General features: G+C 42.8%; 1 protein-coding gene across 3 annotated transcripts in view; it reads left to right on the top strand.

Moving 5' to 3' along the window:
* TRPM6 (transient receptor potential cation channel subfamily M member 6) overlaps positions 1-21,897 on the top strand; it is a 155,303-nt gene that overhangs the window by 49,370 nt on the left and 84,036 nt on the right. For 2 of the 3 annotated variants that reach the window (XM_083186111.1, XM_083186112.1), the window contains exons 8-14: positions 138-312; positions 1,875-1,998; positions 4,800-4,872; positions 8,992-9,092; positions 13,811-13,945; positions 17,774-17,827; positions 19,879-20,019. In XM_083186111.1, coding sequence (XP_083042237.1) covers positions 138-312; positions 1,875-1,998; positions 4,800-4,872; positions 8,992-9,092; positions 13,811-13,945; positions 17,774-17,827; positions 19,879-20,019 — 803 coding nt within the window. Of the gene's footprint in view, positions 1-137; positions 313-1,874; positions 1,999-4,799; positions 4,873-8,200; positions 8,320-8,991; positions 9,093-13,810; positions 13,946-17,773; positions 17,828-19,878; positions 20,020-21,897 lie in introns of those variants that run through there. The other variant, XM_083186113.1, reaches the window with a different exon arrangement.

Below are 21,897 nucleotides of genomic sequence, written 5' to 3'. Positions count from 1 at the left end.
CTGGTCTGTTTGTAATATAACCAAATGGTGGTCACCATATGGTATGTAAGCCATACTGCACCATAACAGACGCCATTTTGTTTCTGTATGAAAATAATATTGCATGCTATAACGTATAACATATGATGTGCCAACAGGAATGGGACAAGGGGTCCCTGTGGTTGGGCTGGTTGTTGAAGGTGGGCCAAATGTGATCCTCATGGTGTGGGAATATGTCCGGAGTTCTCCATCTGTTCCTGTCGTGGTCTGTGAAGGGACAGGGAGAGCAGCAGACATCTTGGCCTTTACACACAAGCGCACAGCTGATAAACAGTAAGATTAACATCACTTTCCTTTTTAATGTTTGTTCCATTTACCTATTATGAAATGGGTACATATTTTTATTTTTGTTGCGTCAAGCTACTTAAGTTTTACAAATGTGATTCTAACACTTGGGCCCAGGGAGCTTATTCATCCAGGCTCCCAATAATAACGTCTAATTTGCTGTGAGCAATGTAACAATTCAACATTGTGCCAGTGCAGGGACTGCTGGCCTGAAGATCCGCTATTCACATAAGTCTTTTTACCATTTTAGTAGTGGTGACTCAGCAGTGCTACTCTGCATGTGTGTAATTAGGCTCATTCATGATTAGTTCCAAATATCCTATTTTTTGTTTGATGAATCATCTCACAATACAATAACTTATGTTTTCTCATAGTCTGGATAGTAGGCTATGATGTTCCATGACCTAAATGTGCAAAATGAACCTAAATCTTAAGGTGCCCATACACTAGTAAGATTTATCTTCAGATCTGTCTGGTTGGAACAAAAACATGGTTATGGATGAGTGACAGTTTGTCCGTTTTCCAGCTTTTCCAAGCAAATGGTCAACTGTCATTTGCTCTCATCCAGAACCAGGTTTTTGTTCCAACCAGACAGATCTGCAGATAAATCTGCGTGTGTATGGCCACCTTTAATCTAAGAAATCGCAGTTGTCTGTGAGGAGAAAACTACCACCCAGACAGAATGAAAAAAACTTAATTGCAAGAGAATTGCAATTGGCTAGTGCAATTTACTCACAAATCATGTCACAATTCTCGGAACCTCAAACAATTTTTGCCTTCTATGCAATTATGAGTAGGCCTGAGGCTTTTACTAGTCTACAGCTGTACGCAGTGAAAGTGGTCATCGCTGACGTCACAAACCCTCTTCAAAAACGCATGGGCATGCGTGTGTTTTTTTTTTTCAAACACACCCAGAAAACATCAGGTTTCCGCGCCCAAACGCTGCCCGTCTGTTAATCAAACTGTGACTAATGCGTTCAAATTGCAACTACAAAGCGGTCACAATTTATTTTGCTAATTGTGGCCATGCATGCACCATGCCACTGACGTGTACAGTACCATGCAATTGTTCAATAATCAGCCAAATTGTGAAGTTGCTGTTTATTGATCAGGTCTGAATCAGGCCCATAGGGTGTGTGTGTGCACACTATACGATGTGAACGATTTACAGATTGTTCAAAAATGGTAGTGTATACTCAGTTTAAGAGCACTAAGCAAGATTGTGCACATGAAAGGAGACTTACAGGCGACTCACAATTATATGGCTGATCTGTCCTATGTCAGTGGATAATTGTGGCGTGTATGCCCAGCAATACAAATGGTTTGGTCTGATGAAAGTTACTATTATAAAAATGGCAAAATATTGATCCTAATTAAGCTTGTATATCAATATTAATTCTAAATCTTTGAACGCCTTTGAAGATTGATTTTGATTATCTGACTTTTAAACAAAAGGTTATATTTTATATGTGAGTGGCCATGTGAAATCAGACTGATGGCAGATATCATATATCCCCTGTGATGATTATCTCAATATGTGTCTTCCCTAGAGAGAGCACTTCACAACTGAAGAATGAAATCTTGCAAATGATTCAGAAAACATTTAATCTTGGCCACAGACAGGCTAATCATGTTTTATGTATTCTAATGGAATGTATGGACTACCGTGATTCTGTAAGTGAAACATTCTTTATCCAGACTATGGGGGCAATTCATTCAGCCGCGGTTATTTACTACAGACTAAAGCGGTGCGGAGAACTTTTAACAGGAAATTTTGACTAGTCAAAATCTCCTAGAAGGTTAGCCAAAATCTCCCTATTTTTCTCCTGCTTAGTCAATATTGTCTAGCAGAAATTAGATTGACAGTGCAGGCAAGACAATTTCGACTAGATCATAGACTATCATTGCTTAAGGTCCATACACACTGGGCGACTATGCCCAGTGTGTATGGACAGCGATGATGTCAATCATCGCTGCAAGGAAAGCCGCTCAGTGCATACACACTGAGCGGCTTTCCCCCTGCCCGGCGCCGACGGAGGATGGAGGACGGCATTGCATAGCGCAGAGCTATGCAAAGCCGTCCTCAACGCTGCTCATCTGCTAGTATAACCAGCAGATGAGCGGCTTTCCCGACGATGATGCGGGAGCGCGCAGCAGCACTCACCGCTCATCACCGGGGCATACACACTGGGCGGCTTTCCCCATGCCCGGCGCCGACGGAGGAGGGAGGACGGCATTGCATAGCGCAGAGCTATGCAAAACCATCCTCAACGCCGCTCATCTGCTGGTAAAACCAGCAGATGAGCGGCTTTCTCAGCGATGAATCGGGAGCGCGCAGCAGCGCAAACTGCTCATAGCTGGGCCATACACACTGGGCGGCTTTGAGCTGAAAGCCGCTCAAACAGGCTGTTTTGAGCGGCTTTCAGCTCAAAGTCGCCCAGTGTGTAAGGGCCTTTAGACAGAATCACTTAGTCAAAATCTCCAGTGCATCTAGCCAAAATCTCTCCCAAAATTGCTTAGTCAAAATTGTCCATTAGTCAAAATCTCCCCATGTGTACACCCCTTTATTTCCAAAGTCAGACCATTTTTTTCCAGCAGTAAAGGTGTTCTAATTGAATTGTCCAAAGCTGAAACATTTTAAAATGTCCAGTTTTTTTACACCAACAAACATTATCAGGGCTAATTGAATCCCCCCCCCTATATATTTTATTACTATTGTATGCAGAACTTATGGGTATTGTATATATATTATATTTTTCCAAGTAATGGATTTCACGTCTGAAATCCTCAGTTACATTGATTTAAAATAGTGAGTAAATAGTAATCAGTATTTTAAAAGTCGTAGTGCGAAATATTGATGGATTCTCTAACAGCGTCTTAAAGTAAAGTAATCTGCAAGAAGCATAAAACTGGTGCTAAAGCGCAGGGGAGTGTCCCAACTGTCACAAGTGCCACTGTGCATGGGCAGTGATTGATTAGCGATACCGGGCGCAGTGAGGGCTTATTGGCTAACTGAATGACAGTGCGCTTTGTCAGAGGAAACAGGCAGAGGCTTTAAAAATGTATTTGTATCATGACTATTTCACTTGCATGTCTGAGCCTACAACTTCAAATTCCTTTGCAGGCTCCAGCAACTTACTTGCCAAGGACATTTTGAACATCCACAAGGTTGCTCAGTTGATCGATGAGCGACCAATAGGCAACTCTGTACATATCACCATGGCAGCGGTTTTGCATTTTTGTGTCCACCTCTGAATCAGACACTATGGCATAAGTTTACTAAAGCTTTAAAGTGAAATGTGGATGTTTCCCATAGCAACCAATCCTATTCTGTCTGTCATTTTCTGGAATGCAATAGAGCAATAATAGCTAGAATCTGATTGGGTGCTATGGGCAACAACACCGCTGTGTACTTTTAGTTTCTTTAGTAAATGTACCCCTATGTTACACATGTTATAATAATTATTCTTATAACATGTTTTCTTTTTCTAAAAACACAAGCTAGAATTACAATTACAAATGAACAAATAAGTTGGTTGTTGTAAATTCCATAATGTAACTAAACGAGGGTCATTTAGCCCAGTGGTTCTCAACATCAGTCCTCAAGGACCTCCAACAGTGCACATTTTCCAGGTCTCCACACACAATCACAGGTGAAATAATTAGCTCCACCTGTGGATCTTTTAAAACGTGTCAGTGAGTAATGAGTGCACCTGTGCACCTGATGGGTGACCTGGAAAATGTGCACTGTTGGGGTTCCTAGAGGACCGATGTTGAGATCCACTGATTTAGACTGATACAGGTAAATGTGTGGCTTTACAAAAGCGGTGGTATTGCTATTGGGTGTGGATTTTAGGTCAACAGCATCTAGCTCGACAGTCATTAGGTCCGCCATGATTGGTCGACAAGCATTAGGTCGACTTATGAAAAAAAGTCAACATGTTCTATGTCGACACATGCAAAACATCGACATCGGAATGATAGACACACTAAAAGGTTGACACAAGTGTTTTTTGCGTCTTTGTAGACATCTGTTGCCATGAGCACTGTATAAGTGTACCGTGTCCCCTCGCTGGACTCGGCACACTTTTATATTCCCCCTATATGCCCACTTGGATCTTGAAGTTGCTTTAAAAAAAAAATCATGAAAAACTTGTGTTGACCATTGACCTTTCAATCTTTTGCTTGTTTTGACATTTTGTCAGTTTCGACCCAGACCATGTAAAACATTTCTTGTGTCCGTCTACTGGACGGTTGATCAATAATGGTCAACCATTTGATTGTTGACCTAGACACTTTTGACCCATTGATGGGATACCTTGCTATTAGCAACCAGTCATATTCTTGCCATCATTTTCTAGAATGTGTTAGGTAAACGATAAGCAAAATCTGTAAACGGACACTTTATAAAATGTACCCAGCAGCAATGGATTTGGAAGGTAAAGAGGTTCATAGCTTATGTTTGCATCTATCAGATCACCATATTTGATGCCGAGTCTGAAGAGCAGCAGGATATTGACATGGCAATCCTGACAGCTCTTCTAAAAGGTAAGTTGCTATAGAAACGTGACTACCCATGTGGTGTTCTGTAATAAAACCACAAAATGTGCTAGAAGGAATTTTCCCTCAAGGATGGTGGGCAGACATAGGGCCAGATTCTCTAAGCTTCAAAAGTGATAACATGGGGAGTGATAAACAGCCAGCCAATCAGCTCCTACCTGCCATGTCACAGACTGTGTTTGAAAAATGTCAGGCAGGAGCTGATTGGCTGGCTGTTTATCACTCTCCATTTTATCACTTTTGAAACTTAGAGAATCTGGCCCACAAACTTCCTAATAATGGAACTCCGATCGGGCAATGCATTAAGCATCTATATACAGTATCCTATATAATTTATTCCTGTAAAAAAAGAATGGGTTCTTGTTTGGTGCATCTATGCCATTGACTTGTTTGACATCTCATCCGGGGAACACTGCTAACCATGCTGTTTTGAGGGTACTACGAGAAGCTGGCACATACACCAAACTTGTTTGCAGCTACACCCTCCGCTTTATGGGGCTGATTCACAAATGAATGTAGAGACACAGCAGCTGTGTTTTTGAATGCAGCTGTTCTACAAAAATATGGTAATGCCACAAGAGGTCTTGTTTAAATATACACCTCCTATTAGTTATCATCTGAGGATGCAGCATCCTATCATCTACATGACCATCAGTTATCAGGTTACTCATGATGGCCAATGTTGTCACGCTTCCATGGCCAATAAAGCTGTGTCCAAAGAAGCAGCCACTGTTGGACTGGCTCGCCCATGTTTTTGGTAACTGGCCATTTGCCCCCTTTCCTAACCCCCAAATAGTCACAGTATGTTAATATTAACTTAATAATAACTTAAGGGCCACTATGACTGTCATCGCAGATCCAACACTGCACAGGCGCAGATTAATAAACATGACAAATTTGCATAAGACATTAGATTTGCATACATCCCTGAATTAGGCCCCACATCCCATCAGTCGATAAGCCAGTAGGAATCAGTGTGTTTTATGTGCCCAGGGTGTGGGCCCTATATATAGCTGCTAGAGAAAACTCTTTTGATCAGTTTTTAATTTTAGTACATTTATTTTGCGCTGGGACAGTTCTAACAGAACTGTAGGGGACAGGCAGAAGTGCTTTCAGCAAACTATCTTTTGTGTCTGCCCCACACATCATCCAATGATATATTCTGTTTTTAACAGTCCAGTTTTGTTTCCCACAGAGGAGAGATTGTAACAGCGAGGGATGCTTAATTATAATTGGTCTACGGTTATAGTAGACATTGCATTATACAGTACAATAGCCACCCTGCTCTAGATAAGGGGGAGGTGCTACCCGCTGGTAACAGATGTGCAGAGGCTAATCAGCAGGAAAGTCTAGGATGCTCTTCTGCTCTTTTCTTGCACCCATTTCCTCAATGTATTAGGGCAGGCATTGCCAACCACGGTCCTCAAGGCACAACAACAGTGCAGGTTTTAGTGATATCCAGGCTTCAGCACAGATGGTTTAATCAGAATCCCTCAGATACTAATTAAGTCACCTGTGCTCCAGCCTGGATATCTACAAAACCTGCACTGTTGGTGTGCCTTGAGGACTGTGGTTGGGAATGCCTGTATTAGGGGGACATTGGGTACTTGTGTATTATCACGGCGCCCAAGTTTCTTACGTATGGCACCATAGGAAAATCGCATCGCATCGCATGGGCCATTGTAAGTGCCAAGCGATGTGATGCAATCCGATTTTCCTATGTAATGGAGCGTGGAGTTGATCTTATATAGTGTGGCGAGCGCAGCCAGCCACCGAGCCCGAAGCGTGGCGAGGGGACGTTGATTACTTTACACGTATTCTGCGTCCCCTTGCGGGGCTCGCCATGCTTCGGGCTCGGTGGCTCGCTGCGCTTGCCACACTATGTAAGATCAACTCCACGCCGACGTGAATAGTAGGGGTATGAAAAGATTGTATGACGTGTTCGCCACACTTTGGGGTGGCATGGATAGTGGGGGGTGCCTAAAATCTCATTGTATGCCATTATGGTATACCTAATGCCATTATACACCCTATACAATATAAATAAAACAGCACTGAATACATTACATAGGAAAATCGGATCGCATCGGATCGCACGGCACTTACAATGGCCCATGCGATGCGAAGCGATTTCCCTACGCAGAATAGCCCACTAAGCAAACAGCTTAGTGGGCGCTGTGATAATACACAAGTACCGGACATTGTCATTCTTCTGTATATTTATTTATTTATTTGCAGTTTCTTATATAGTGCAGCAGATTCCGTTGCGCTAGACAGCTAGTGTTCATTCCAGCACCCTCCATCTTTGAAAACCCATGCAGTTCCTGTTCCCTGCCTGGGGTGTCGCTGTCTGCTGTGGTGTTTTTAGCACAGGTCTGGTTTGCATATCAGTTCTGATATACAGACCACACTGTGCTAGAAGCACTACAGCAGACAACGACCCCCGGGCAGGGGAAAGGACCGCATGGGTTTTCAAAGATGGCGGGTGCTAGAATGAACACTAGACACTATGAGAAGTCGTACATTACAAACAGCTATAAAGTGGCACATTACTGTATCCAATATTGTGGAGTGTGGCAGATGTGTGTTACCCTGCATGCGTCCGTCAGCTCTACGTGTGACCTTCCAAGAAATGCTTGGATGACCTTCTGATTAAAACAAACACTGCATCTTGTCTACAGTGCATTTTCAATTGACCTTAAAAGACCCTTAAGGCCCATGGCTGGATAATCCGTTATCTTCTCCAAAACATCAGAACCTTTCAAGGCATTTAGACCAGTCACAAATTTGTGGTTACATAAAGCTCAGGCCAGAAAGCCTCAAGAACTTTTGTGGCCCCATCTCATCCCTCTTGTTTCCATTATTATGTGGTTCTTCATAAAGGTTAGAAAGGTTTCCAGCCATTCTCCACTCATTCTACAGTATTGGTAGGCACCACCAATTGTGCAGGGCGGCCACATTGTCCAGCATTCACTTTTACACCAAGCTCAAGAAATATCAATGTGTTTGTAGCTAAAGACACCAGTTGTGGAAGTAAAGTCATGTGTGCAGCTTTGGATCTCATACTCTCTCCTACAGACAGCTTTGGATTGTTTGTAGTGTTTGCCCCAGATGAGTTGACAAAGAAAATAGGATTTTTGGTACTCACTGTTGAACCCATTGCTCTCAATCCATCTGAAGTATATAGCTTTGTTCCTCTTTGTTGTTCACTTCGTTTTGCTTTCTCTTGATTTTAGTATGGTTTTCGTTAGCATATATTTTATCAGGCTCTCCTGTGTTCTTGTTAAGTTTTAACTGATTTCCATTGGCTCCACAGGGGCTGATGGGATGTAGAGGGGACGGCCTAGCTACAAAAAAGTTCTTGGTTTATCTTCTGGCTACTCACAGAGCCCTTTACAACTCACACCTCATTGTCTGCCTGATGGACTCAAAGAAACCATTTTATCAGCAAGTACCAAAAATCCTATATTCTTTACAGCTACTTGCTTTTACTCATTTGGAACACTGATTTGTATAATTGTTATAATTTATTCTGTTTAAGTATTCTGGTACTATATGCTACTAAAGTTTACACTTAAAGAGAAAAACCTCTTTCTGGTTATTAGATCTAACAATAAAACTGTTAATTTTAAACAAAATCGTATTTCTAGGACTAATTGTATACTTTTCTGCTATCTCATAACTAATGGAAAATTCAGCCTAAATTATACAGTATACATTGTCTCAACATTTTTAATCTTAATGCTAATCATAGACTTAACATTCTGATGTTGCCCATTCCCAAGTACAAACCTAAATTCCGGTCACATTGCCTATCCTAGTGCATAATGGGAAAAAAAATCTACTTTAAATTTCAATTTTGTAGAGGTGGAAATGTGTACAGTAATCTTGAAAAGTTTTTGGATACAGCTGTACTATTTCCCAGCATTGTTTGGTGAGTGAAAGATTGTCCAGTAATGTGATATTTGTCAGTGGTTAATAAAGTCTTGCTTAGGTGCTGTTGTACTTAATTTGTGTACTCAAGAAACAGACAGTTTACTCAGTAAAGTATCTAGGTGGTTACAACAGTAAAGATTACAAATGTGTCATGAACATTATGTTTTTTAGGAGCAAATATGTCTGCCCCAGACCAGTTGAGCCTGGCTCTGACTTGGAACAGAGTGGATATTGCAAAGAAACACATTCTAGTGTATGGACAACACTGGAAAGTTTGTATAATTGTTTATTACCACTATGTAAACATAAGCATTATAGCATTATAACATTATAGCATTTTCAGCAGGACTCTTCAATAAAGGGGGTATCTGGTTACCTACATTGAAACAATGGGACCAAAAAAGTTGACGTTTTTCAGTGTTTCACTTATCTTTTTTTTTTACATGGTATACAGTACAATTAGATCTTACTTACTTTCCGTAAAACCTGTTTTTTTGCCACCCCTGCCCCAAAACGCCAGCACTTATCAGGGATTTTGCCATGCCTGCCTGAAGCAGTTGACGCAAAATCCCTGGTAAGCCACAGCCCGCGATCATTGATCGCGGTTAATTAAATAACCCTCTCTAAGCCCTAGACCAGGGCTGGGCAATTGCGGCCCTCCAGATGTTGATGAACTACACATCCCAGCATGCCTTGCATCAGTTTCACCATGGCCACATACCAAAACTAATGCAAAGCATCCTAGAATGTGTAGTTCATCAACATCTGGAGGGCCGTAATTGCCCAGCCCTGCCCTAGACCATGAAAATTTTAATAGTCGGCTTATTTATTGTCACAAATGTTATTTTGTGTTGATAATAAAATGTGTATTATCAATATCTTGTATGGAAACTTTAGCCTTCCTAGTAGAAATAAAGTACATTTCACCACTGGCATGTGAGTTGGGTAGATGGCTCCTGATAAATCTGTGATGAAGATTAGATCCACTAACCACTACACATTATACAAAACATTACAGCATTACAGCACAACTGACGCAGTCTATGTCATCAGCTATTTTTGCTAATACTTTTTGTATGTGTAAGAATTGTTCATTAGAATGATCTATTTTGCTTATGGTCTTACTTTTCGCTTGATATAGTGTCAGATATTTTATAAAAGGTTTTTTTTTTCTTCTTACACTTATCTCTTAATCTGGTTCCAAACTGTTACTATATACACCTGACCAAATATGTGTAACTCCTATTTTCCACCTGGATGAACACCCACTGATTTACTGTTTTGAGATGCCCAGAGGAACAGATAACTTTATAGCTTCCCTTTAAAAACACATTATTTGTGGGAACAGTACTTTCTAATCAGGCTCAGGATCATACCCTCAGGTATCTCAGCTAATTACTTTTTTTTAATGGTGCTTGTCCAGTATTTCCTTTTGCAGTTATTCTAGAGTACTACTAAAGTTTTACTACCTTGGGAAGGATAGTTCTGCTTTACAAAATAAAGTATGCCAAAGTATTCAGGAGCTTCATAATATTTTCTTGGATGATGATCATCGTTCTAAGCAACAACCCCTTTTATTCTTTTTTATTTAAAAGTTACATTAATGATTGTTGAAGAAAAGGATAAATTGTTTTTTTTTATTCTTTGTTACATATAAATCTGAACTGTAGTTTTGCTATCGAAGTTAAAGTTTTCGTTTGGTCTGATCCCTACCGTAAGTCCTCTTTGCTATTGGTTCTTTACAGTATGACCTGTATTTGAATACAATGAAGATGTCATATTATTGTAACTGTTGTGGTCTATTAACTGTGCACAATCACTACACTTCATCATATACACGAGTAGAGATACTGTAGTCATTAGTGCATCGCAAAACTATTTGATACTTTTTAAAATAACTTTTGAAAGCACTAACCAGTAGTATGGCTACAGTAGGTTTGGACTGACCCACAGGGGTACAGGGAAAAGCCCAAGTGAGCCCCACCCCTAGAGATCAGGTTTTAGGTTGTGCATTTGAATGATACATTATACTGCACAGGGCTATGGTGTATTCTATACAGGACATTGCTTTCTCTAATGTGGTACATTATCACCAGGGGCTGGCTGGCAACTTTTAGCCTAGGGGGCAAGTCCAGAGCACTGGCCCATACCCCCCCCCCCCACTTTCTGGAAGACGGAACGCTTGTGCGCGCCGGAGGCACGCCGAAAAATTAGGCGTGTGGCCTATCATAAGGGGGCGTGGCCTATTCCATGATTGTATTGTGTACCTGCAGATTGCACATTGTGATGCTAATTACACATTATGCCGCACACCTTGATGCCTATTACACTCTATACTGTGATGGCAATTACCCAATGATCCCCACACCATAATGCCCATTACGCCCCATACCATGATGCCCATTGCACCGCACAATGTGATGTCCACAGTGCCAGATTTGCCCCCACAGTGCCAGATATTCCGCCACAGTGCCAAATACACAAATGCCCCCACAGTGCCAGAGACACATATGCCCCCACAGTGCCAGATATTCCCCCACAGTGCCAGAGACACATATGCCTCCACAGTGCCAGATATGCCCCCCCAGTGCCAGATATTCCCCCACAGTGCCAGAGACACATATGCCCCCACAGTGCCAGATATGCCCCCACAGTGCCAGATACACATATGCCCCCACAGTGCCAGAAATGCCGCCACAGTGCCAGAGACACATATGCCCCCACAGTGCCAGATATGCCCCCACAGTGCCAGATATTCCCCCACTGTGCCAAATACACACATGCCCCCACAGTGCCAGATATGCCCCCACAGTGCCAGAGACACATATGCCCCCACAGTGCCAGATATTCCCCCACTGTGTCAAATACACACATGCCCCCACAGTGCCAGATATGCCCCCACAGTGCCAGAGACACATATGCCCCCACAGTGCCAGATATTCCCCCACAGTGCCAGAGACACATATGCCCCCACAGTGCCAGATACACATATGCCCCCACAGTGCCAGAAATGCCCCCACAGTGCCAGAGACACATATGCCCCCACAGTGCCAAATATTCCCCCACTGTGCCATATACACACATGCCCCCGCAGTGCCAGATATGCCCCCACAGTGCCAGAGACACATATGCCCCCACAGTGCCAGATATTCCCCCATTGTGCCAAATACACACATGCCCCCACAGTGCCAGATATGCCCCCACAGTGCCAGAGACACATATGCCCCCACAGTGCCAGATATTCCCCCACTGTGCCAAATACACACATGCCCCCACAGTGCCAGAGACACATATGCCCCCACAGTGCCAGATATGCCCCCACAGTGCCAGAGACACATATGCCCCCACAGTGCCAGATATTCCCCCACTGTGCCAAATACACATATGCCCCCACATTGCCAGATATTCCCCCACTGTGCCAAATACACACATGCCCCCACAGTGCCAGATATGCCCCCACAGTGCCAGAGACACATATGCCCCCACAGTGCCAGATACACATATGCCCCCACAATGCCAGATATTCCCCCACAGTGCCAAATACACACATGCCCCCACAGTGCCAGAAACACATATGCCCCAGTGCCAGAATTTGCCAGCAGCAACTTACTCACCATTGTTGCTGTCTCATTTCTATCTGCTGCTGCTGGGGGAGGGGGGGGGGCGGGGGAGAGCGCAGTGCATGCCCCTCCTGCCCACACCCCAGTCCGGTGCACCCTGCAGCCCCAGTCCAGTGCAGGCCGCGCACCTCCTCCAGCTCTCCTGCGCTGGCCGCGGCTTCTAGAACACGGCCGCGGCTACAGGAAAATGGCCGCCGGCCTCCTGCACTGAGGACATGTCCTCAGTGCAGGGGTCCGGCGGCCATTTTCCTGTGGCCGCGGCCGTGTTCTGGAAGCCGCGGCCAGCGCAGGACAGCTGGAGGAGGTGCGCGGCCCGCAAGTGGCTGGGTAAGCGGCCCGGGGGGCACATGGCACCCTGCCCCCCGGCCCAGCCCGCCCCTGTTTATCACGCATGCTCTAGAAGTATTTACTAAATATATTCATCAAGGAGACCAGGCCATGCACTCTGTAATGGTTAGGCAAACCAATGTGGTGGTTGGCTACATGCCTTCTGGAGACTGGCCACACCCCTAAACTTGAGCCCCTACTACTGCATTTCCCTGGTGGGCCCTTCATGCCCTGTCCAACACTGGGCGTCAGTTGCTTTAATCTGAGAGGCTAGAGACTAGGTGTTGATAAAGTCTGAATTTGCAGTGACTTTCAGGACAGTGTTAATACTCCCCCACTCATAAAGCCCAAAGCCTATGTTGTAAATTGCAGTATTAGAGGTCATTGATAGTGGGATCCCCATGAAATCTGCTCTCATTATTAGACTTTCACTGACTTGTACACCATAGAGGGAGACATGCAGTATGGGGTTCCCCCAACATAATGCCACATAATACAAAAACAAAATAAAATCCACCCCATTGGCTGTGGAGGTGGGGTCATAATAGTGGTTTATATATGTAAATTACTGGTCCAAGCATGCCTCCATTTTCTGCTTGCCATTTGCAGGGTGACACTTGGTAATCTGTAGTACACACATGTTACATGTCCCCGAATATCTTCAACAAAGAGATATTTTTACAGTTATGGTGTGTACACGCAGGTACAATCAGCATGAGATTTTGACTATATAGTCAAAATCGCATCGGGGGCGCATGCAGATCGTAAGCAGATCGCACAGGTTTTTTACCTTGCGATCCCGATGCGCGCTCCCGTGACAGCACAAATCGAAACCTAGATAGACAGGGAAGCAATGACTATATAGTGCAAATCGAATGTAGATAGCATGAATTGTATGTAAATAGTACAGAGTTAGCAAAGATTGTATAGCACTCGAATCTTAAGTCAAATAGCAAAGGAATCTCACTGTGTGTACACAGCATTAGTTACCGTAATTCTAGTGCATTCAGTGCATTCAGCTTCTGTGTTATTTTTCATGAAAGGTTGGATCACTGGAACAAGCAATGGAAGATGCATTAGTGATGGATCGTGTTGACTTTGTAAAGTTGCTCATTGAATATGGAGTGAACATGCACCGATTTTTGACCATAGGCAAATTGGAAGACCTTTATAATACTGTAAGTAAATTTAAGTTTTACAGGCGGTATTTGAGATAATAGGAAAATATGAATATATGTGTTTTCGAGTCCCATATGAGCTACAGAAAATCTTGGATGAAACTATATATTGATGAAAAGGTTGGAAAGTTTTACATTTTTAATATTTCAAAAGATCGAATCGAGTAACAAATATTAATTTAATAAAAAAAATGACAAAGATTTATAAAGTTCACAATTTTATTCTTTCCTGTTCCACCCAGCACGGTGATTCATTCTTATTCCTCCAGTGCTGAGGCCATAGGAGTGCACAGCACATTTTATTAGAGTGTGTGAACTGCCAGAGGGGCGTGTCCAAAACTGCCTATTGTGTGTCTACAATCACCTAATTGGTGTGTCTAGCACTGCTGTGTCTAGCTGGAAGATGACAGCACTTTTCTCCCCACAATGTGCTCCCAGTTTCAGCCCCAGGGGCAGGAGCCAGCTGGGGCATGTAGGTGAAATGGAGCCAATGATGACCAGTGCCCTTGTGCGCCATTAGTGGTTTATGCCCAGCTTATGTCTCCCAGTGGCTGCTGGGGGAAGTGACCTCACCTCCCTGAGCCACAGATCTAGCCCACCTAGCTACAGGGAAGGAGGAGCCTTGAGATGTATAGACTGCCCAGGGGAGGAAATATTTTGGGACAATGCTGCTTGCTCGGCTAGAAATGTTGGTCGAAGCTTCGCCATAATTGTGGGGAAGCCAACATTAGGGTGTGCCTATACACATGAGGCTCCTCCTTGCACACACCTATGACTGAGGCTCTCTCTGTATAATGCAGTGGTCAGGGAACTCGGTCCTCATTACCCCACACAGTGCATGTTTTGCTGGTAACCCAGTAGGTGCACAGGTGTACTAATTACTCACAGACACATTTTATAAGGTCCGCAGGTGGAGTTAATTATTTCACCTGTGATTCTGTGAGGAGACCTGCAAAACATGCACTGCGTGGGGTAATGAGGACCGAGTTCCCTGACCACTGGTATAACGTCTCACATAACCTCTTTAAAAGTAAGGTTTTATATCCAATATCCCAGAAACTGAGCATCTTTCTTCTGCAGTATGATTTGCAGTATGATTTCTTCTCCAAATATTCTTGTCTGATTCACAGAACTTGTGAGACTGAGTTTATTTTTTTGGTACTTGTTTCCTAGCACGGCGCCCAATATTTTGATCGTAGTACATCTTATACAATCGCATCGCATGCAATATAGCGGCATGCGATGCATGCAATGCGATTCGATTTTTAATTGTACAAGCACCCTGATGGGTGCTTTCAATGTTAAATGCACCCCCATTGGCAACACCACCCCCACTATCAACGCCAACCCGAAGCGTGGCAAGCTCAGCGAGCCCGCGAGGGGCGGCGGTACGCGTCCTCCGACCTTTTCATACCCCCACTATACACGTCGGCGTGGAGTTGATCTTAGATAGTGTGGCGAGCGCAGCGAGCCGACACTCAGTGGCGTAACTAGGCCACCGCAGCCCCCGCCATGGCGGGGAGGCGCAGAGTAACTATGGGCGCCGGGGGGGCTGCGGTGCTATAGTTACCCGCTGCGCTGCTGCCCGGCCGCATCTTCGGTCACTGTCCCGTCACTCGCTCCCGGCGCCGGCTCCTGCTGATAATGAAAAGTGACACTTAGAAAATGGCTGCCCCCGTATTGCAGACAGTTTTGGCAGCCATTTTCTAAGAGTCTCTTTTCATTATCAGCAGGAGCCGGCGCCGGGAGCGAGTGACGGGACAGTGACCACAGATGCGGCCGGGCAGCAGCGCAGCGGAGACTGGAGCAGTGCTCTGTCAGGTATGGGTATGGGGAGGGGGGGGGCGCCGAAAAAGTTTGGCGGGGGGGCGCAAATTATATAGTTACGCCACTGCCGACACTGATTACTTTACATGTATTACGTATCCCCTTGCGGGGCTCGCTGTGCTCGCCGCACTTCGGGCTCGTATTCCACGTCCCCGCGCGGGGCTCACTGCGCTCGCCACCCTTCGGGTTCGGTGGATTGCTGCGCTCGCCACACTATCTAAATTCAACTCCACGCCGATGTGGATTCTTTTTTCTCCACATAGCTGGAAAAGTGCGGAACTAATTAAATCCCAGACTATTCAATTGCGTCAGTCTTAGCCACTATTGAAGGCATTTTTTACCAGCAAAAAAGGCATTGGGGAAAAATGCCTAAAAAAAAATAAAAAATAAAAACAGATGCAATTTCGCTGGAAAATTGGCAAAAACACATGCTGTAGTTCAGCAGCTAATTCAGTAAGGCAGGCAGGTGTTTTTTGCCACTTCCGAATTTTTCACCTAGATGAAAAATTGGCCCTCCAGTTAAATAGGGTGAAACCCCATTCACCATAAATAATTGAAGAATTGAATACCACCTATGGGGTATTCAATGTCTGCCGATATTTCCGATAGTCGGAAATATCAGCACTCATCTATTCAAAGCGGCTGTTTCTGACGGCATTAAACTCATGCAGATTCGAAATTCTAAAAAATCTAATCTGCATGGTTGAAAATCAATTGTCAATTCCGCTGCCATTTTCCACCCAATACACGGGGATTTAGACAATCCATGTGTATAGGACCACTTCTGAAAGTCAGAACATTAAATATTGATCATCAAATTGACGTTGGATTGTCCAAGATTCCGACTGTCTGAAATGTTCCGGGAGTCGTAATCAAACATTGAATACCTTGTATGTATCAAAACTCTGGTACTGGCTAGGTCATTGGGGCAGATATATTAAGCCTGGAGAAGTGATAAAGTAAATTTTGATACCCACCAGCCTGTCAGCTCCTAACTGTAATTTTCAAGCCCATCCTTTTTGGCTAGTTTAGTTTTATCGTCCACTTTATCACTTTAACAGGCTTAGTACAATTGTCCCATTCTCTCTACTATTCACTCAGACGTTAATGTATGTTCAGTGTCTGCAACACTTTAATTTTACAATGGATGGGATTCAATTGCCCACTGTAATTTTTAGGGCAGTAATAAAAGGATAAATAAATAAATTCTGTTTTTACCACCTGCAAAAGGACCAGTGTATGGGCAAAAAGACATAGGATGTGACAAGCTGAAAAATATATTTTTCACATCTGCAATTACAAAAACAGGTTTTGTTTTGGGTTTTTGTGAGACCTCAGTGATAAGTGGCCCTTATTCTGATCAGTGCGGCCGGATCCGAATATGCGGCCAGCACCGTGCGTCCTAAACCCTGCCTTCCATACGTATCGCCAACTCCGTCCGTACGCGGTAAGAAGCTGTCCGAACGGTCATATGTCCGCCTCCTACACGTGCGTCACGGCCGCATTACCATACGTATGCCCAGCGTTTGCATGGGAACGCCCATGAAACGCGGGGTGTAAACATATGGTAATGAGTCCAAACAGCCCTTCACACCCCTTTCCACCCCCTGTTCATAGTGTACACATTTCATGCAGAATGTGGCCGTGCGTCCGGCTCGCACATGCGCAGAGATGCCTCTGCACATGAGCAGACACAAAACATCGGCGGCACGAACGCACGCGGATATTACCGCACCAACCAGAATAAGGGCCAGTGTCACGTTCCCCTTTTATAATAGTTTATATTTGTTTCTGCATTACATCAAATAAATAATTCCTAATAATTATTTAATTACATTAATTTAATGATTTAAAAACACAAAACAAAAATGAATAAAAAATGTTCAAGCATGTTATGCTTTAGTAGTATAGTACGAAAATATGCTTCAAGAGATTTGTCTCCAGATTTCTGCTATTTATACTATAATTTTAAATGTATACTATTTTTTTTCTGTATTATAGAAACAAGGACAAACTAATTTACTCTTACACAATCTTGTTGGAGATTTAAAACAGGTACAGTTTTTAACAATTCTATGCAAATGTAAAAAAAAAAAAAAGTTTGACCAGACTAATATCTTGAAATTTCTGCTTAAATGTTCCTTCATTGTCACTTTCTGTACTTGAATGAGCCAGTTGTCTGAAAGTTAATACATTTAATTACAGAAAAGACATTTAGAGGGGGTTGGGAGCTCATGTGATGACATCTTGGATAAAGTTGTCAAGGGAAGTAAAAGTTATACTATGCTCGATAAAAATGGTATTTTAAATAGGAAAACTTTTTAAATGAAGTAAAAAAAAAATAGGTTATGTTAATACTAATTTTTTTCCATATAAACAAGTTTCTGAACAACTAATTGTATGTCCATGATTGTTTTAGTGAAGGTGCATCTTTTGTAAATCTGGTTGAATTCAATTGTAAGTAATGTTCTCACATCTATGAGTTAGTGAAGCAAAAGCCGCTCTTTACGACAACCCAGACTTGCACAATTTTGTTTTCTGCCAAATAAGACTGTGTAGAAAATTGTGCAAATTTGTGGTAAGATCTGGCTGCAAGAGATTCAAGATGTGATGATGATGATGATGGATTTTCCACGCAATTGCAATGGCAATCCACACCCATCCCCACAATTGGATTGACCCCTTTGTTTATTAATACACATAACATATTGACTACACCATGTCTATTAATTTTTACCATGTTTATTATTATTCATTTGTCGTTTGACACAAATCAACTGTTTGATGATGATGTTAGCTAGACACTGGATTTTTTTTTAGTAGGTACCTTGATATCTTTTGCATTAGGATATTCTCAATCTGAACAGGTAAATCACGTGGAAACCTGATTCTAGGGGAAAAGGGGCTTGATGACAATCATGGCTATCTGATAATCACAGCAAATAAGGACATTTTACATACAGTATTTTGTCTTATGGTACATTTAAAAAAAAAAAAAAAAACATTTTATAAATAATCTGTTCTATAAACTATTAATTTTCCAATCTATATGCCACACCTGTCTTACTAGAAAATTAATTTTTCTAGACTGATTTTGCCATTTAAAAAAAACCCCATAAAACCTTTGAGTGATTATAAAGACTTTATTATCCATTAGCATATCTATTACAGTGTCACATTAATCTGCTGTGGAATCCTTCAAAAGATTTAACTAGGTGAATTCAAGTTAGGAAGGAGTATACTAAAACCTACTTTGTTTCGTTTATGTGTAATGCTGTTATACTAGCACTATAAATGTTCATATTTATGTTAATATACAGTATTTCCCTTATTTTACTATTTTTTTTACTTCTATTTACTCCACAAATTTCTGCAATATCTGAAAAAGGGCCTCCTATGGCATTGTGTGCTTACAAAATGATCATTCAATATTAAATTGTTTAACTAATACTGTACTAAATAAATAAATAATATTGGGGCAGATGTTTTAAGCCTGGAGAAGAGATAAAGTGAAAGGAGATGAAGCAGCAGCCATTCAACTGTGTTTAAAAATGGCAGTTGGGAGTTAATTGACTGGTGCTTTATCTCCTTTCACTTTATCTCCACTTTATCTCTTTATCAGGCTTAATACATCTGCCCCATTGGTCTTGCTGGCAAATGTGGTTGGAGGATGACCACAGTTGACAACTGTTGATCGTTTGGTGTGATCATCTTCTGATTGCATTGAGTGAATCCATGGGGCAAATCCAGAATAGATGCATCTTCTCATCCCAAGCACTGCTTGGTCAGTATTATCTACTTTTTCTGCTAGTATAGCCAACCAGGTCGACCTTGGTTATGTCAACCATTTAAAGGTGATGACCTAGTCACTGTCTTCCATTTATACCGTAACCGCTGAGAGGGTGTATTTAGAATCTAAAGCATGTAACAAAATGCATATAATTACAGTTCTGTTTATCAAATAAAATAGTTTCCGTTAGCTTGCAATGTTAGGAATTTTGGTCCACCCAACGATATGTATCTTCATTATTTTACATACAATGATCATTTTAAGTATTTTACATTGTTTAACTAATTTTAAAAGCACTGACCTTTTGTGTACACAGAGTAACCTTTCCCCTGATTACAAAATATCACTAATTGATGTGGGGTTGGTACTTGAGTACTTGATTGGAGGAGCTTATCGAAGCAGTTACACGAGGAAGAGTTTCCGTGCCCTGTACAATGGCCTTTACAGAAAGCAAAAGGTAACATTTGCTGAATTTGCCCAAACTATTCATGATTTTTCTATACTCAAAAAACATAAATTATGTGACCTAGCCCTTATTTTCTGACTGTTCTCTCTTTCATCCATCTGTTAATATTCTATTTTTGCTATACTGTAGGGTTATGCTGCATCAATAGTTTTTAGCCCACATACAGGATTGGTATAATGAAATTCCCTCAGCGTAACTCATTTGTGATTTAAAGTACAATAGATTGTCTATTAAAGTACAATAGATTTAAATTTGTATCAAATCCATCTAGTGGAACACCTGGGGACATTTAACTTCCTTCTTGCTAACAAAAATACCTGGGCCAATAAGTTGACCGGTATTACTGGTAAGAGATATTGATGTCACCCAATGGCTACCCCCTTGACTTAAGATGTTCCCAAATGTCAACCTTTCAATTCAGTTTTATTTTTATATACAGATAGTCGTAGATGCTCAATTAGTTCAGCAATATTACTCAGGTGCATGAGGGAGGGGTTAATACTGAATAAGTAAACAAGACATTGGTTCCCCCAGCTCACTGAATAGTATTAGTAACCAATCTTGAACACTACATGATAATAGAATTCAGAGATATTGGTTACATATACCTGCGCAGGTGCATGCTATGCCCCGAAGCCGTGTCAAGGCTTCTCTGTATATTGGGGGTCCCTAGCGCTATATCTAGGTGCAGGGTGCGGCACCCCAAAAACTATCATAAGCTAGGAATCCCAGTGCGGCATGCCAGTGAGATACTAAGTGTTAATAATTAGTGATAGGAAGCCGAAGCTATATATAAAGAGAGAGATAAATGAAATGTAATTAAAATAAGAGAGAGATAGTGTTAGTGAGGGAAAAGTTTTAATAGAATGTAAGGGCATGCCGCACTAAAGCCACCCAGCCCAACCAGTCCAGGAGCACCGCACCCCACAACACCGTTACCCTAAATTGGGTCTACGATTAACCAGCAAGGAGCCACATGATAATGGCTCCTTACTTGATATATCCAAACTAAGAGCTACCTACCTTGGAGCAACCCCAGACTACTCCATGTGGCATATCAGGACCTGCATCTCCTCCTAATATGGGCTCCCTTCTGCCTCTAACAACATACATACAGATAGTTGTAGATGCTCAATTAGTTCAGTAATATTACTCAGGTGCATGAGGGAGGGGTTAATACTGAATAAGTAAACAAGACATTTTTCCCCCAGCTCACTGAATAGTATTAGTAACCATTCTTGAACACTACATGATAATAGAATTCAGAGATATTGGTTACATATACCTGCGCAGGTGTATGCTATGCCCCGAAGCCGTGACAAGGCTTCTCTGTATATTGGGGGTCCCTAGCGCTATATCTAGGTGCAGGGTGCGGCACACTGGCGTAACTATCGTCCAGCAGCCCCCGCCGTGGCGGGGAGGCGCTGAGGGTATGTGGGCGCCGGGGGGGCTGCGGGACGACAGTCACTGTCTGGCTGCCTGTGTGCACCGTCCGGATCCCAGCTCTCCCGGCTATTGCCGCAGCGCTGCTCTCACTGATACAAAAAGTGACACTTGGAAAATGGCTGCCCCCATACCGCAGACAGTTTTTCGTCTGCTGTATGGGGGCAGCCATTTTCCAAGTGTCACTTTCGTTAGCAGCAGTAGCCGGGAGAGCCGGGACCCGGCGCGGACAAATGCGGGCCAAGGTAAAACACACACGCACACAAACACACACATACACACACACACGCTCTCCCCCCGCAATCCCCCCCCCCCCGCGCGCCACGGCTCCCCGCTGCTTGGTTTTTTTTTTGTTTTTTTTTTAGGAGGGGGGGGGGGGGGGGGCGCCCCCCTGCACTTTCGGCAGGGGGGCGCACAATTATTAGT

The sequence above is a fragment of the Crinia signifera genome, chromosome 1 (assembly GCF_055691185.1).
Source record: "Crinia signifera chromosome 1, ASM5569118v1, whole genome shotgun sequence".
Taxonomy (NCBI): domain Eukaryota; kingdom Metazoa; phylum Chordata; class Amphibia; order Anura; family Myobatrachidae; genus Crinia; species Crinia signifera.
The sequence above is the reverse complement of the archived record's forward strand: the minus strand, read 5'-3'. Positions and strand labels throughout refer to the sequence as shown.